We start from the raw sequence: 18146 nt of genomic DNA, 5'->3' as shown, positions 1-18146 counted from the left end.
TTGTAAAAATGGTGTTATTACCTAAGTTTTTGTATATTTTGTGGCATTCTCCAATTTACCTTCCCCTTAAGTTTTTTCTTCAGATAGAAGCTATACTTAAGCCCTTTATTTGGGGATCCAGTAGACATAAGCTGGCATGGCGGAAGCTTAAAAGTCCAGTTGACCTGGGTGGTATGGCTCTCCCAGATTTTAATTTATATTACCTGGCATCACAGTTATCCCACTTCTTTCATCTTCATAGTTTTGATAGGGAGAGATTCCTGGCCCTTCTAGCCCCTGCATGGGCCCATGCATTAGTTGAACCCCTATCCTTGATTCTGGTGGGCGTACGGGGGGCTGAAATCCGGGGGGATAAGACCTCTATGTTATATCAGTATAGGCGAATATGGGAGGTGGTGTCAACCAAATTGGATATACCCTTGCTACATGCATATACGCCGCTGTGGCATAATACCAGTCTCCGTGAGTGTGCCTCTATTCCGGATGCACATGTGTGGGCCCATTATGGAATTTCCTATTTGGTTGATATACTTACCAATGGTGAACTCCAATCTTTTGATGAGTTAAAAGGGCAACATGATCTCCCTAATCATATGTATTTTAGGTACCTGCAGCTTAGGCACGCTTTTGCAGTTCAATTTCCCCGTCCTATTCAAGAATTGACCGTAATCCCAGTCTTGGAGGTGGTAATGGGCTTTGAATCTAAACAACTTATTTCATATATGTATAATGCACTCCTTTTGCCAGAATCAACGGTCTTGGCGTATGCCATCAAGACTAAATGGGAGGGAGATATCGGGACGCTTGAGGATAAGGAATGGGGGGAAGCCTTAGATAACTGCAAATCGGTTTCTCCGAAACTCTCGGATCGCCTGACTCAATTATATATTCTACACAGAGCTTACCTGACACCGGCTGTGGTGGCTACCTATCGTAGCGAGGCTACTGGCCAGTGTCCCATGTGCAGGGTGGAGCGTGGCACCTTCTACCATTTGCTCTGGACATGTACGGAGGTCCAGGGCTTTTGGGAGCAGGTGGTTAGATTTCTACATGATACCATGGGGTCTACTTTGACCCTGGTTCCGAAATTCTGTTTACTAGGAATACCCCCTGATATTAATATAGATAAATATACCACTCTGTTTTTGCATGAGACACTGTTTCTCGCTAGGAAGTGCTTGGCCCGCCGCTGGATGAGAGATTCACCTCCATCTCTACAGGACTGGCTCCGGGAGGTCAATGTAACCTTGCCCTATAAAAAACTGATCTATTCCCATAGAGGAAGTGTATCCAAGTATAATAAGATATGGGATAGGTGGGTTCAGGCCCCAGAGACGTGTATGCCATCTGAATAAAGCCATATAAGTGATCGTTCTAATTTCAGGGAGTGGTACAGCTGTTTGTTTTCATTCTTTGTGTTTCCTCCGTTTCCTTTCCTTCCCTAGGGAGGGGACGTATTAGTAATGTATATTATTAGTAGTATGTACAAAATGACAGATATCAGTCTACTTGTATTGCGTTCCTCGGCTTCTTTTAATTGCAGTACGGGTTCCTTTATATGAACCCTCGTTTGACATATGTACATTAGTTTGGTTTACTCATTCCTTAAAATTTTAAGATGTGTATTGTACAATGTTGTATAGTTTTTTGTTTTGACTTATTACAATAAAGAACTTGTTGAACAGATAAATAGAATCCACCTGTGTGTAATCAAGTCTCTGTATAAATGCACCTGCACTGTGATAGTCTCAGAGGTCCGTTTAAAGAGCAGAGAGCATCATGAAGAACAAGGAACACACCAGGCAGGTCCAAGATACTGTTGTGGAGAAGTTTAAAGCCGGATTTGGATACAAAAAGATTTCCCAAGCTTTAAACATCCCAAGGAGCACTGTGCAAGCGATAATATTGAAATGGAAGGAGTATCAGACCACCGCAAATCTACGAAGACCTGGCCGTCCCTCTAAACTTTCAGCTCTTACAAGGAGAAGACTGATCAGAGATGCAGCCAAGAGGCCCATGATCACTCTGAATGAACTGCAGAGATCTACAGCTGAGGTGGGAGACTCTGTCCATAGGACAACAATCAGTCGTATACTGCAAAAATCTGGCCTTTATGGAAGAGTAGCAAGAAGAAAGCCATTTCTTAAAGATATCCATAAAAAATGTTGTTTAAAGTTTGCCACAAGCCACCTGGGAGACACCAAACATGTGGAAGAAGGTGCTCTGGTCAGATGAAACCAAAATCAAACTTTTTGGCAACAATGCAAAACGTTATGTTTGGCGTAAAAGAAACACAGCTCATCACCCTGAACACACCATCCCCACTGTCAAACATGGTGGTGGCAGCATCATGGTTTGGGCCTGCTTTTCTTCAGCAGGGACAGGGAAGATGGTTAAAATTGATGGGAAGATGGATGGAGCCAAATACAGGACCATTCTGGAAGAAAACCTGATGGAGTCTGCAAAAGACCTGAGACTGGGACGGAGATTTGTCTTCCAACAAGACAATGATCCAAAACATAAAGCAAAATCTACAATGGAATGGTTCACAAATAAACATATCCAGGTGTTAGAATGGCCAAGTCAAAGTCCAGATCTGAATCCAATCGAGAATCTGTGGAAAGAACTGAAAACTGCTGTTCACAAACGCTCTCCATCCAACCTCACTGAGCTCGAGCTGTTTTGCAAGGAGGAATGGGCAAAAATTTCAGTCTCTCGATGTGCAAAACTGATAGAGACATACCCCAAGCGATTTACAGCTGTAATCGCAGCAAAAGGTGGCGCTACAAAGTATTAAATGAAGGTGCTGAATAATTTTGCACGGCCAATTTCAGTTTTTTATTTGTTAAAAACGTTTGAAATATCCAATAAATTTATCCAATAAATTTCGTTCCACTTCATGATTGTATTTTTTATACTATTTTCATTGCATTTTTGACATTTATAAAGATATTTTGTATTTACTTAATTGAACTTAGTTGTTTTTAATAAACCACGTGTGTAAAAGCAGCTTTCATTTGACTGCTAATCTAGTCACCTTTTTTCTTTTGTAATAATACATATGCTGCAGGGAGCGCACTGACTTAATGAGTTTTCATATTACTACGGTTTAAACCATTTTACCTCTTTATTAGCAATAAAAGCTGACAGGGGTTCTAGTTCTTCTCCATTGTATCCATTCCACTGGATATCGCATGAGATAAAATACCGCACAATTTCATGAGATAAATCCTGCATATTTCGGAAAAAATACCGCATGCGGTACTTTGTCGCATATCTTAACCATGTACAGACTGCCCCCTGTGTATTTACGTCGGTACTTTGACGTTAACTACCAGGGCTATGGCAGCAGATAGCTGCCAAAATCTCGGTATTTTTTTAAATGCCGGGTGGTCCGCTTTAACATAAGGGTGGTCCCTGCAGCGGATTCACCACGGGATCAGCTTTATGGGTGCCCCCCTCCCGCCGCATCTCGGTCTTTTCCCCCGCTTACAAGACCCGTCAGTAGCAGGGTAAACGATCCGGTCTGCTGTCCCCTCAGGCAGGAAGTCGAGTGAGGGTAAGATGGCCCGCTTTCTAGCAACAGAGCCCATTTTTTTTCATCATTAAAAAAAATGACTTTTTCTTTTTTTTTCTTTTTTTTTAGTGCAGATGTGAGATCTGAGGTCTTTTTGACCCCAGATCTCACATTAAAGAGGTCCTGGAATGCTTATTTATATTACAAGGGATGTTTACATTTCTTGTAAAAGGAATAAATGTGATCAAATTTTTTTTTTTAAAAGGGACAGTGTAAAAATAAAAAATAAAAGATAAAATAAATAGGAAAAAAAAAATTAAAGCGCTCCGTCCCCGTTAGCTCGCGTGCAGAAGCGAACGCATACGCAAGTCGCGACCAGATATGTAAACGGTGTTCAAAACACACATGTGAGGTATCGCCGCGATCGTTAGAGCAAGAGCAATAATTTGAGCCCTGTACCTCCTCTGTCTAAACTAGAAATTTGTAAAGTGTCGCCTATGGGGATTTTTAAGTACCAATGTTTGTCGCCATTCCACGAGCGTGCGCAACTTTGAAGCATGACATTTTGGGTATCTATTTACTCGGCGCAACATTATCTTTCACATTATAGAAAAAAATTGGGCTAACTTTACTGTTTTCTTATTTTTTTAATTCAAAAAATGTTATTTTTTTCCCAAAAAATTGTGTTTGTAAGACCGCTGCACAAATACGGTGTGATAAAAAATATTGCAACAATCTCCATTTTATTCTCTAGGGTCTCTGCTAAAAAAAATATATAATGTTTGGGTGTTCTAAGTAATTTTTCAGCAAAAAAATGATTTTAACTTGTAAACAACAAGTGTCAGAAAAAGGCCCGGTCCAGAAGTGGTTAAAGCAGTAGATACCGCTTTGTGAATGAAGCCCAATAATGGCTTGACCAAGAGTTTAATGACATAGCCTTAAAATGACTGGCAGTCCTATTCATGTCAACTGGAGCACAATGAATGCATGGACACAGCCACTGCCCCCAATTTGACATCCATGTGGGTGAGGGTGCGTGTCCCCAAACACAGACACTGTGAGTTCAGAGACATGCACCCACATGGATTGTCAAATGTGTCAGTACAGCCACTGCAACCCAACTGACATGAATGGGATTGCCTGCACACATGGGTATATGCTTAAAGCGGTGCTCCAGCCCCTCCCCCTCCAAAAATGTAAAGTCAGCAGCTACACATACTGTAGCTGCTGACTTTTAAAATTAGGACACTTACCTGTCCTGGAGTCCAGTGATGTCGGCACTGCAGCCAATGTTTCCATTGGCTGTCGGGTGCTGCCGCGACATTGCCAGTGAGGGAACCCAGCAGTGAAGCCTTGCGGCTTCACGGGCGGGTCCCTAATGCGCATGCGCGAAGCGCGCTGTACATTTGGATTGGCTCGGCGGCAGGGGAAGGAGGAGGGGGCCAAACTTCCGAGGGACGGCGCTATCTCCCGGAAGTGGGGAAGGGTACCTGTCAAAAACAAGTACCTGTTCCCCCCTCCCCCCTGAAAGGTGCCAACTTTTGGGTGGAACTCCGCTTTAAGTATGCTCATGTGAACGAGTCATTAAGGTCAATAAAATGTGCTATCCAAAGAAATTTTACCTCGCGCCCATCTCGCAGGCTGAAGTACTCCGGGTTATCAGGATCAGCACACCTCAGGTATGACAAGTAATCTTCAGACAAATTCTCCAGTTCATCATGGTTGTAGTTATCCAAGATATCAACAGGGAAGGCCATGCCTTAAACAGAAGAAAAGAACAGATAATTACACTTGATTTTGGTTCCACATTGTCTTCCATGTCAGCAAGAGAGGGTAGACTCTTGGAGCTTTCCATTACCCCAAAATCTCTAGGAACAATTGTACTAAAACTTAAAGCGGATCTAGGCTGCATCTGAGCACCACAAACCAAAAAAATAAAGTCCAACTGAACTTTCAGCTTCAAATATCAGCTGAATACATTCATCAAAACATAGGTTGGGCAAAAGTCTTATGGAAAGCAGTCACATCCTGTGTAGAGAGTCCTGTCCCCTGCCAGCATGCTGTAGGAAAGGATCCTTGCACTCTGCAGAGGTCGGGCACACATTGTTGAGTCTGAGCTGGAGCTTTCATTAAGCAAAGCTCATGCTCTCTGCTGAATGGGGAACTCTAGCTCAGACTCAGCAGAAGGCATGTCTGACCTCTGCAGAGAGACCAGTGCTTCCACACAGAGAGCAAGGGTTCTCTGCAGCCTTGTGCCTCAGGCTTTTAGGTGTGGGCAGAAGGCACAGAAGCACTGTCCAGTCCTGCTGCCAGCAGCCTGTAAAACTCTGTGAGAGCAGTGGTAATTTTGGCATCAAATTTCGATTTTGTTTTAGTCATAGTCTTTTGACTAAAATTCCACTTTAATTTTAGTCCCATTTTAGTCATCTGCAATTGTTTCGTATTTAGTCGACTAAAATCTGCAATACATTTTAGTCGACTAAAATCATTTTAGTCGACTAAAATCATTTTAGTCAAATAAAAATCAAATAGGTTTAGTTAAAATGTAATGCAATTGTATTTAAAGTGTAACTCCACTTTTGTGGGACAAAAAAAAGAGCAAATAAATAAAAAATATATAGCATATACAATTGCAACTCAAATCATATTGTAATTGAATGGTATTAAAAATTACCTTTCCTTATTAATCTGCAGCTCTGTAATTGTCTGTAAAATGCAATGCAATATGGCTGCCTGGAGGTGTTCTGTATACAAAATGTGTACAGAATGCCCCCAGATACATCATTTCCTACTTGTGTGATTGGCTTACTGATTTTCCAAGAAGTCTGCACTAAGATAAAAGTCAGATATCAGGCATCCCCTGCAACAAAAATGTCATTTTTAGTGTGATACTCCCAATAGAAAATTACTTCTAAAGGGATGCAGACCCGAAAGCTTTCCTCATTAGTTCCCTGCAGGTGAAGCAGCTGGATGCTAATTAAGAAACCACTCTCATTAGATACAAACACACAGGGATTTCTTCAGGATAACAAAAAGTAGGAATCTGCAACAACATTTGTTAAAATCCTTTTAATGTACATAGATAAGAGTTTTTTTCTCTACAACAATGGAGTTACTCTTTAAGCATTTCTCTTGAATTTCCAAACTCATTCTATACTCCTGGAGTAAAATAAATCTAATAAATGATTTATTTATAAACTCACATACACAGATTTAGCTGCTCTGGATGGTCTGAGGAGGCCTGTAATGTTGCACAGTGCTCTGGACGGTGGTTTGAGGAGGCCTATAATGCAGCACAGTGCTCCAGAAAGTGGACTGAGAGGCCTGTAATGCTGCACAGTGCTCTGGATGGTGATTTGAGGAGGCCTATAATTCAGCACAGTGCTCTGGACAGTGGACTGAGAGGCCTGCAATGCTGCACAGTGCTCTGGATGGTGGTCTGAGGGGAGACATGTAATGCACAGTGCTCTGGGTGCCAGTGGTCAGAGGAGCCTGTAATGCTGCATAGTACTCTGGATGGTGGTCTGAGGGGAGGCATGTAATGTACAGTGCTCTGGGTGCCAGTGGTCAAAGGAGCCTGTAATGCTGCACAGTGCTCTGGATGGTGGTCCGAGGGGAGGCATGTAATGCACAGTGCTCTGGATGCCAGTGGTCAGAGGAGCCTGTAATGCTGCATAGTGCTCTGGATGGTGGTCTGAGGGGAGGCCTGTAATGTACAAATTCACAGTGTTCTGGACGGTCATCTGAAGAGTACTGTGATGCTGCACAATTCTAACTGCTAAGCATGCTACGGTCACTACTCGCTACCTTGCTTGCTGGGAGCGGAAGCATTCACAGGCTCTACACAGGTGGAGCTCCAAGGAAACCGCAAGCTTACTTTCATTGACGAAAACGGAATTGATTTTCCTCATAGTTTTCGTCAGTGGATGAAAATGTGGTGTACTTTTCGTTTAGTTTTCATCACTGTAAAAAGGCCACTGATGAAAATTTTGACAAAAGTTTTTGTCAAACTAAATTACCACTGAAACTGAAAGCTGAGACTGAAAGCTGCTGCAGCTGGAAGGGGCTAGATGGTGCACCATGAGGTACTAACATTTAGGACAGTATGCGCCCAGGAGTGAATACGTGGAACACAAGCAGTCTGCATGACCATGTCCATGCAGCAAATGCAAATCCATTCACTAATATTGCATGCAGCTACACACTAGTACAAGATATACAAATGAGTGTTCCCACTTTTCAGGGCTCTGACCTTTGTGAATGAGCCCTTACACTGAAAAAAGCAAAATCCCAGGTTTTGAACATGACAGCTGGTTTAATGCTCTAAATCAGGGGTCTTCAAACTTTCTAAGCAAGGGGCCAGTTTAATGTCCTTCAGGCTTTGGGGTTGCCAGACTGGCCAGGGGGAGTAGAAAATGCCCTGGCATCAGTGCCCCATCATTGGTTTTAATAGGATGAATAGTGCCCCATTGATGGTGTCAGAAGGGAAATGGTGCCCTATCATTGATGTCAGTTGGTTGAATAGTGCCCTAAGGGCCAGATTAAAGCAAGCACTAGGCCACATGCGGCCCCCCGACTGCAGTGTGGAGTTCACTACTCTAAATGCATGACACTTGCTGGGCCCCATACAGAGGTACAATCACCATTTTTTTCCATCTGCAGCTGGTGGGTCCTCTGTGTACAGTACACTGTGCAAAGGATCGTCTTTGCCTGCACAGGATGAAAAGGTGTTTGGTGCATCCACATGCAGGCAGTCCCCATTCATGTTTATTGGCATGCAGCAGCTGCATGGACACAGCCACTGGTACCAATCTGACATGCTGACAGTGTGGATTTGGGAACATGTACCTGCATCTGCACTACTATAAATTTGGGGCCAGTGGCTGTGTCCGTGCACCACTGTGCCCCCAATATACATAAATGGGACTGCCTGCAAGTGGATGCAGGGAACACCTGATCATCCTGTGCAGGCAAAGATGACCTTTCACACAGATGTATGCATAGATAATGTGAATGAGGCCTAATAGATACATCAGCTACATTTTTTTTTCTCGTATTATGTAGTGCTGCATGATTAATCGTTAAAAAATTGGGATCTCGATTCAACCCCTGTCACAATCTTAATCCGGCATATCCATGATTCAGTGCAGGGCCATTCTCTGCTCACAGCTAACAGAGAGATAAGGAGAAACATTGTATCATTTTGTTCTTTTAGATTAAGAGCCGGTTCACATAGGGGCGACCCGACTTGCCGGGGCGACCTGTGAAGTCGCGGTGCACAGCGCGCACAGCGACCTCGGAGCGACATGCACGGACTTCATATCATTGAAGTCAATGCAGGTCGCTCCAGGTCGCCCCAAAGTAGTACAGGACCCTTTTTCTAAGTCGGAGCGACTTGTGTCTCTCCTATTAGAATGGGTCCTGTGCTAATCTATGGCAGGCGACTTGTCAGGCGGCCAGGTCGCCTGACAAGTCGCCCCAGTGTGAACCGGCTCTAAAGGGATTAACTTCAAAATGAGGTCAGTTTTAAAGAGCATGCTTTTTTCTGACACTTGCTGCTTACAAGTTAATATCAGTATTTGTTTGATAGAAAATTACTTAGAACCCCTAAACATTATAAATATTTTTTTAGCAGAAACCCTAGAGAATAAAATGGCGGTCCTTGCAATATTTTATGTCACACTGTATTTACGCAGCGGTCTTTCAAAAGCAATTTTTGGGAAAAAAATACACTTCAATTAATAAAAAAAAAAAAAACACGAAACAGTAAAGTAATTTTTTGTATAACGTGAAAGATAATGTTACATTGAGAATCGCAATCTTTATTTTAAGCATAAAAAACATGATTCTCATTTTATCCGGAATGGTGCACCTCCAGTATTACACCTGTTTATATGTTTAATAAAATCAGCAGCAATCTGGTCAGTGTTAGAACAAGGTGTGCATTAATCCCCATGTATATCTCTCCCAACTAGTAAGTAAAAATGCAGCTACCAATCCCAGTGCTATAGTGGTTGTGTGTTTTCCATGTCCTCTGATCTGTCAGTTTATATGTATGTCACGGCATCTGTGTCCCTCGCCAGACGAGCTCTGATACGCCAGCAGTGATTCTGCCTGGGTGAGCAAGCTCTATAAAGCCTTGAGCAAATGCACTCATTAAAACACTCATGCAGAACGGATATTGAAGTGGAAAAGAATGTCCAAATAAAACAAAAATGTGCCCCGCACTCCTGCCTAAAAATATGAAATGCAAACTCCACCCAGAGCCGACACTGAGAACACAAATCCGACAAAGATGGAGGTAAAACCTGTCACCATGAAATAAATAATAAATGATCCAAAATTTTGATGTGATTGCCACTTAGGCACAGAAACTGCAGACAGGTTCCACTATCATTAAATGAATTAAATGAGAACTACAAAACATTATCAGTAATCTTATATAGTAGCTGAACTCCAAACAGGTAGAAATACAACAGTTAATGGTTATGTATTAATTGCACCATAATTATTTTTTTTAAATGCAGCACGTTGAGAGGAGGAGAGAGCAAATGATTGACTCATCAGTAAGTTAAAATCAGTATTTTTTGCTAGAAAACTACTTAAAACCCCCAAACATTATATATATATATATATATATATATATATATATATATATATATATATATATATTTTTTTTTTTTAGCAAAGACTCTGGAGAATAAAATGGCAGTCATGGCAATATTTTTTGTCATGTGGTATTTGCGCAGTGGTCTTTCAAACGCCATTTTTTTGGAAAAATTATGAAAAAATCACATTTCACTGCATTTAAAAAAAAACTTAACAGTAAAGTTAGCCCATTTTTTGTATATTGTGAAAGATAATGTCATGCCGAGTAAATAGATACCCAACATGTTACGGTTTAAAATTGCGCACACCCGCGGAATGGCGACAAACTACGGTCAATAAAAATCTCCATAGGCGACGCTTTAAAATTTTTTAACGATTACCAGTTTAGAGTTAGTGTGTACTTCTTTTCTTTTGAATTTTTGCTCACGCTCTGGCGATCGCGGCGATACCTCACATGTGTGATTTGAACAGCGATTTCATTTGCGGCGCGACTTCAGTATACGTTTTCTTTGGTGCGTGACCTGGGCAGAGCCACGGAAGGCGGCGGGAGGGGGGGACGTCCCCTCCCATTCGCTGGGGTAACGATCGAACGGCTCCTGAGCTGCATCGGTCATTACCGCCGAAAAGTCGACCGTCGGCTCTATAAAAACGGTACCAGGATGATGCCTCTAGCTAGAGGCATCATCCCGGTACAACCACGCAAAGTCAGCCAACGTAGGTCTACGGGGCTGGTCGTAAAGTGGTAATGTCCTGTCACAGACTGTGGACAAGGAGGTGACCTATTTACTTGAAATGATATTAAACCCTTTAAGCACTGTTTGCTGCTGATTTCCTTAATTACTAAGTAGGAAACTTCTTTATCTTTAAAGTGTCACTAAACCCACATCATAAATAACTATGAATAAATGGTGTATTACATGCTGTTGATACTCACTCAGTCACTATTAGACTAGTTTTCTGTATTCTGCAAAAAACCTGGTTGATCCTGCTGCTCTCTATCGCCACCTTCTGTCCATGTCCCCAATTCAGTTAGGGATTTTGCAGCCATGGTGGCAACTCTGCACATGCTCAGTTTTCAGTGAGTTTCTATGTTGAGCATCTCTCCCTATCACATCTGAGCAGCCAATGTGACTATAGTGTCACAAGTGTGGGTATATACACAGTGGTAAATGACTTCCCACTAGGGATCGACCGATTATTGGCAACATCGATATATTGGGGGCTGATATGCACTTTCCCCGATATATCGGAATCGGCCCCTGAGGTTACCGATATTGCCAATATTTAGGGAAAGTGCTTTTACGGGGGTGATGCCCTGCAGCTAGAGGCATCACCCTGGTACCGGTGTCCATAGCCGACGGTCGGCTGACTTGTAATGACTACCGATGCGGCTGAGAAGCCGCCCGGCTGTCATTACAAGGAGCGGGAGGGGACATCCCCCCCCCCCTCCAGCCACCTTCCGCAGCTCGCCCGGGTCTCCCGTCCCACCGGGAGACCCGGGCATCCTATCTGCACCGCTGCCGCCGCCGAAGAGAAGACCCAGGTCTCCAGGTAAAAAACCCGGAATTTATGTCATGACATAACTTCCGGGTACTTGGCGCCAAATTAAAAAACTGACAGCATTCAAAACAGCCAAACTTGGTGTTTTGAATGCTTTTCAGGGCCGAGGAGGGGCTTGGGGTCTTTTAGACCCCCCAGATCCCTCCACAACAGTACCTGTAGAAAAAAAAATATCGGCAGATATCGGCCAATACCGATATCCGATGACCAAAATATGGGTATCGGCATTAAAAAAACGATATCAGCCGATCACTACTTCCCACTCCCTCCTTCCTCCTCTATGCCTAATAACCAGCTAAACACAATGTTACATCTTTACTTTTTGTTTAATCACATGGAGGGCCAAACGCCACCTATGTGATAGCACTTTGTTTAGACAGGTTCTCTTAATGTGATATCAACCACAGTGGCTGGAGAAAGTTGTTGCCGAATCCAGAAGTCACGTAAAGCAAGTCGCTTCCATGTTCAATCTACTTAGGTGAAATCAGTGATCATATGTTTGCTGGTCTACCTCCTCTCTATCCGAGACTGCAGGTAGGACAGTGGAGCCTGGGAAACATGAAATGGGGGGGGGGGGTCATGTTGGGGAAGACTGCACTACCAATTACTCCTTGAAGCTATCATGTGGCTGTACTTCCACCTGACAGTTGGCTTGTCAGATATACACGGACTATTGACTACTATAGTAGTTGTGAAAATCCCCAATGTTTCCAACATTAGAGACAAGGGCCCGGTAAAGTCTTCCAAAACCCTCCATATTCCAACGATAAAAAAAGGTTTCACTCACACAATAAAAGTACGGGAAACCAAAGTATGTATCGAAACGATGGAAGACTCTGAACGGGGCTGAGTAACACTGTGGGGGGGAGGGGGGGAGAGTAATTTTTTGGTATTGTAAAATATTCACAAACATCCTAGAGGAGGAAATTGGGAAAGAAGAGTTTCCCAAGATGAAATGAGGTGGATTTATACCCTGGGGGCCACTTGTTTACATTCCTAACTGATAGATTGTGATGTATGGAACTGACGTCTTCAGGTTCTGATTTATTTAGTTTTTTTCATATACAGTACATACATTTTTTCTTTTTTTTTTTTCTAATGATATTAACATCTAGGTCGGGAATCTTTGCTGGTAGATTTTTTCCCAGGGATTGACCCCCCCCCCCCCTTGCTTTTTTCTGTTTTGTTTTTGTTGGTGCATTGTCTCTTGTTTGGTTTTTGTTGGATCATTTTTGTGTTTTGTAAATTGTTTTTTTCTTGCTTAATTTTTTTATTTGTTTATAGTGTTTGTAATGGGGGGCGGGGGGATCCCTTGCTTTTGCATCAGAGCCATGCTGTTCTAAGGGATGTTTGTGTGTGCGACATTATCGCGCCGTGATGCAGTGTGCCTGTATTGTGGCGCTTAAACGTCATTGCATCAGGGCGTTGCAAACATGCGCATTGGGTCATCTTGCTGCCAAATTGGACATGACCCTGAGCCATCTTGCCCATATGAAGCCAGCCTATTGTGGAGGCCTATTTTAGGCAACCATTACATGGCACTGGAGAGGGGGCAAGCCCAATGGGTACATTTAAGTACAAATAGGGATGACATACACAAGATGGCCCCTTTTGTCTCTGGTACATTGATGGTAACATTGTGGCTGGCTAAGCCTGCATGTTCAAATAAAAAAATAAAAATTTTCCCCCTTGTTGGTGATGGTTGGTGCTGGTTTGTTTTTTTTTATTTTATTTTTTTTGGTGTTACCTTTATACTATCTAGTATTTTAGTACACTTGGTGATTTCTTGACTTTATTAGGGGTTACTTTTACATTTCTATTTACTGCTTGGATAACATGCCTGTAATTGATTACGCTTACCTCCTTGTGATTCACACTCATGGAGTATGACAATAGTTAAGGATAGATTATTGTGATCACTTTAGGTAGCTTCTGTGTGCTTTGAATGGTTATGTATAATATAGTCGGCTAGTATTTCAATACCTCATTATGACCTATTTGGATTACACTAATCCCTATGATATACTTTGATTGAATATAATGCATATTATCTTTTTGAATTTCACTAGTATTATCACCTTTTACATTGACTGTATATTCTTTGGTTTAATAGGTCCATACTGAATACAGCCGTTCACAAATTGGCTATGTTTTGAGGATATTATATTTATTTGTTGTAGGTTTAAGTGGCACTGTTTAGGCTTTAGCGAATCATCCTTGTCTGTGCCCCTGTTATCTTGCTGGGTCATTGGACACTATCCCCATCTCTACATCTCCCAGGACAGGCACCCTGTGGCGGTTACCATCCAAAAGTTTTATGGCTTTTAACTTCCTCTTGAAGCTGATTTGTAAGTGTGCCCATCCCCCAGAAGACGTCACTGCTGACAAAACACGTAGGGGTGTGGCCAATCTTTACATCCGCACACACTTGTTACTGGGCAATGGTTTGTGCTTTTTGGATCTATCAGCCTGATGGATTTTATCTACTGTACAAATCCCTGCGCCAGTTGAAGTGAGAGTTTTAATAAACCTCAAGTTGTTTACAGACTTCACGATGGATGTATGTCTTCTCTTTTTGCCATCATATCAGTATTGATGGTGAAGTGGTGATTATCCTTCCCCGGCAGCAGCAAAGATCATGAGTATATCCTTTGTGTTTTTGGCCATTATAGTGTTTGGTCCCTCTGTTCTGGTAAGTGGCAGTGTAATTACTGCTATCCGATGGTGGATTTCAGCTTCTTTCCTGTGCACTACACATTAAAGGATCACACATCAATCACCTTGTGATGGGATTTTTTATCCACTGATGAACTGTATATTTGCTTTTTAATGTGTGTTATTTGGACAACTATATATTTTTTTGAATGCACTTTTGCACTTTATAGAATGTAGGATTTTGTTTTATTCTTTCACTTATTACATGAGATGAATTATAAGTTATGTACTTGTATTTGCATATTTTCTTTTGCCATCTCATATTGCACTTTTTTGCACTTTATTTTGCATATTGCACGTGTTGCACTTTATATTACAGATTATAGCGCTGCTTTTGTTTTATACTTATACAATTAATTGGTATCACAACTTTTAGCTGGCTGCTTTAAGTTTATCAACTTAGTGCAGATTTTCTTTATATTTACTTTGTAAGTGTGCTATGTCTATTTATTATGGCAAGCATAATGTCATCCATTTTTTGTGGATTCATTTACTATTGTGTTGCTATTTTTGTATTTTACTTTGGTATTTTTACCTTATATGCACCCTGTATTTTTACCTTATATGTATCCACTCCTGATGAAGTGAAGTAGTGTTCACGAAACCCATTGAGACTTGTGATGCAAGTTCTCCATCTGTTCACTCTGCAAAACTTGTATAATTAATGTTCGAGAGATAAAGATTTTTTAAATGCCTTTTAAATACAGTTGGGAAAAACTGTGCAAGTTCTCCCACTTAAAAAAGATGAGAGAGGCCTGTAATTTTAATCTTAGGTATACTTCAAATATGAGAGACAAAATGAGGAAAAAAAATCCAGAAAATCACATTGTCTGATTTTAAAAGAATTTATTTGCAAATTATGGTGGAAAATAAGCATTTGGTCAAAAAAAAAATTTAATCTCAATACTTTGTTATATACCCTTTGTTGGCAATGACAGAGGTCAAACGTTTTCTGTAAAGCCCCGTACACACGTAGCGATCGTCGGCCGAACGATCGGCCGTCTTTTGTCCAGGGCTGTCCTGTCGGTTGAAAACTGCAAAAGACTGCACACAAATTTTGTCGGCCAACAACAGCCGACTGCAGAAGTGATGTCATGTTAACTTTCCGTGTGTTTTTTTCTTTTCTGAGCATGCCCAGTCTTGCAAATCTGCTGATTGTCGGCCGAATTCTGTACTGACTGGCGAACAATCGGCCGTTCTGGTGACGGCCAACAAATATTTTAAAGTCTGCACAACAGATTCTGTTCGGCCGAAAATGCGCTGTCGGCTGTCAGAAGCATCATACTAACAAGCCGACAATCGGCCGATCGTTCGTCGGCCGAATATTTACGGCCGACAATCGGTACGTGTGTACGGGGCTTTAGTCTTCACAAGGTTTTCACACACTGTTGCTGGTATTTTGGCCCATTCCTCCAAGCAGATCTCCTCTAGAGCAGTGATCTTTTGGGGCTGTCGCTGGGTAACACGGACTTTCAACTCCCTCCAAAGGTTTTCTATTGGGTTGAGATCTGGAAACTGGCTAGGCCACTCCAGGACCTTGAAATGCTTCTTACGAAGCCACTCCTTCGTTGCCTGGGAGCTGTGTTTGGGATCATTGTCATGCTGAAAGACCCAGCCCCGCTTCATCTTCAATGCCCTTGGCTGATGGAAGTAGGTTTTCACTCAAAATCTCATGATACAGGGCCCCATTCATTCTTTGCTTTGCACGGATCAGTCGTCCTTGTCCCTTTGCAGAAAAACTGCCCTAAAGCATGATGTTTCCACCCCCATGCTTCACAGTAGGTATGGTGTTCTTTGGATGCAACTCAGCATTCTTTCTCCTCCAAACACAACGAGTTGAGTTTTTACCAATAAGTTCTACTTTGGTTTCATCTGACCATATGACATTCTCCCAATCCTCTTCTGGATCATCCAGATGCTCTCTAGCAAACTTCAGATGGGCCCGGACATGTACTGGCTTAAGCAGGGGGACATGTCTGACACTGCAGGATTTAAGTCCCTGGCGGCGTAGTGTGTTACTGATGGTAGCCTTTGTTACTTTGGTCCGAGCTCTCTGCAGGTCATCCGCTAGGTCCCCCCGTGTGGTTCTGGGATTTTTGCTCACCGTTCTTGTGATCATTTTGACCCCACGGGGTAAGATCCTGTGTGGAGCCCCAGATCGAGGGAGATTATTAGTGGTCTTGTATGTCTTCCATTTTCTAATAATTGCTCCCACAGTTGATTTCTTCACACCAAGCTGCTTGCCTATTTCAGATTCAGCCTTCCCAGCCTGGTGCAGGTCTACAATTTTGTTTCTGGTGTCCTTCAACAGCTCTTTGGTCTTGGTCATAGTGGAGTTTGGAGTGTGACTGTTTGAGGTTGTGGACAGGTGTCTTTTATACTGATAACAAGTTCAAACAGGTGCATTAATACAGGTAACGAGTGGAGGACAGAGGAGCCTCTTAACCGCTTGCCGACCACCGCAAGTAGATTTACTGCGGCGGTCAGCCCCGGCCAGGCAGAGTGGCGTTAATTAACGTCACTAGCCTGGGAGGGTCTGGGGAGCGAGCGCGCGCCCGCGGAGGAGCGCTCCCACGCGGTCACGGACCGCCCCGCGCGTGTGACTGGCGGACCCGATGTCCGCCGGTCACTCTGCGATCGTCGGGGGAGAGGGAGAAAGTCAGGCGGCTTGTGTAAACAAGCCATCTGTCATTCTCCTCGGTGTAAAAACACTGATCACACGGATCTACTATGTAGATCCGTTGATCAGTGTCCTTACAGCTCAAGCCACATGCAATCACAGTAGAAAGCACGCCCCTAGGGACACACACAGCCCCTCCCTCCCAAATAAAGTTAACCCCTTCACTACCAGTGTATTTTTACAGTAACAGTGCATATATATAGCACTGATTACTGTAGAAATGTCACTGGTAACCCCAAAAGTGTCAAAAATGTCAGTCAAGGGTCCGATCTGTCCGCCGCAATGTCGCAGTACCGCAAAAAAAATCGCAGATCGCCGCCATTACGCGTTAAAAAAAAAAACAACAAAAATGACAAAAATCTTTCCCTTTGTTAGTAAACGCGATAACTTTTGCGCAAACCAATAAAAATACGCTTTTTGCGATTTTTTTTACCAAACATAGGTAGGATAAAACAAATTGGCCAAAAATGTTAAAAAAATTTGATTTTTACATTTTTTTTGGGGAATGTCATATAAAAAAATGTGAAAAATATTGTTATTTTTGCAAAATTTAAGCTCTTTTTTTGTTTATAGCGCAAAAAGTAAAAAGCGCACAGGTGATCAAATACCACCAAAAGAAAGCTCTGTTTCTGGGAAAAAAAGGACGTCAAATTTGTTTAGGTACAGCGTTGCACGACCGTGCAATTGTCCGTTAAAGTCACGCAGTGCCGAATCGCAAAATACCCCCTGGTCGTTTAGCAGCCAAATCCTCCGGGGCTTAAGTGGTTAAAGAAGAAGTTACAGGTCTGTGAGAGCCAGAAATCCTGCTTGTTTGTAGGTGACCAAATACTTATTTTACTGAGGAATTTACCAATTAATTCATTAGAAATCCTACAATGTGATTTCCTGGATTCTTTCCCCCCCATTCTGTCTCTCATAGTTGAAGTGTACCTATGATGAAAATTACAGGCCTCTCTCTCATCTTTTTAAGTGGGAGAACTTGCACAATTGGTGGCTGACTAAATACTTTTTTGCCCAACTGTATATAAGTAATGGATCGCTTATGTGAAATAGACTGACATTAGT

The 18146-nt window shown here is 42.4% G+C and overlaps 1 protein-coding gene across 2 annotated transcripts in view; it reads right to left on the bottom strand.

Annotated features, from left to right (window-relative positions):
* FAM169A (family with sequence similarity 169 member A) overlaps window positions 1-18146 on the bottom strand; it is a 142676-nt gene that overhangs the window by 67700 nt on the left and 56830 nt on the right. For both annotated transcript variants that reach the window (XM_082256198.1, XM_082256199.1), the window contains exon 2: window positions 5140-5276. In XM_082256198.1, coding sequence (XP_082112324.1) covers window positions 5140-5274 — 135 coding nt within the window. In that variant the 5' untranslated portion in view covers window positions 5275-5276. The remainder of the gene's footprint in view (window positions 1-5139; window positions 5277-18146) is intronic.

This window comes from Pelophylax lessonae (assembly GCF_965119305.1).
Source record: "Pelophylax lessonae genome assembly, chromosome: 1".
Classification (NCBI taxonomy): Eukaryota; Metazoa; Chordata; class Amphibia; order Anura; family Ranidae; genus Pelophylax; species Pelophylax lessonae.
Note: the sequence above shows the minus strand (reverse complement) of the source record. Positions and strands in the feature narration are given on the sequence as shown.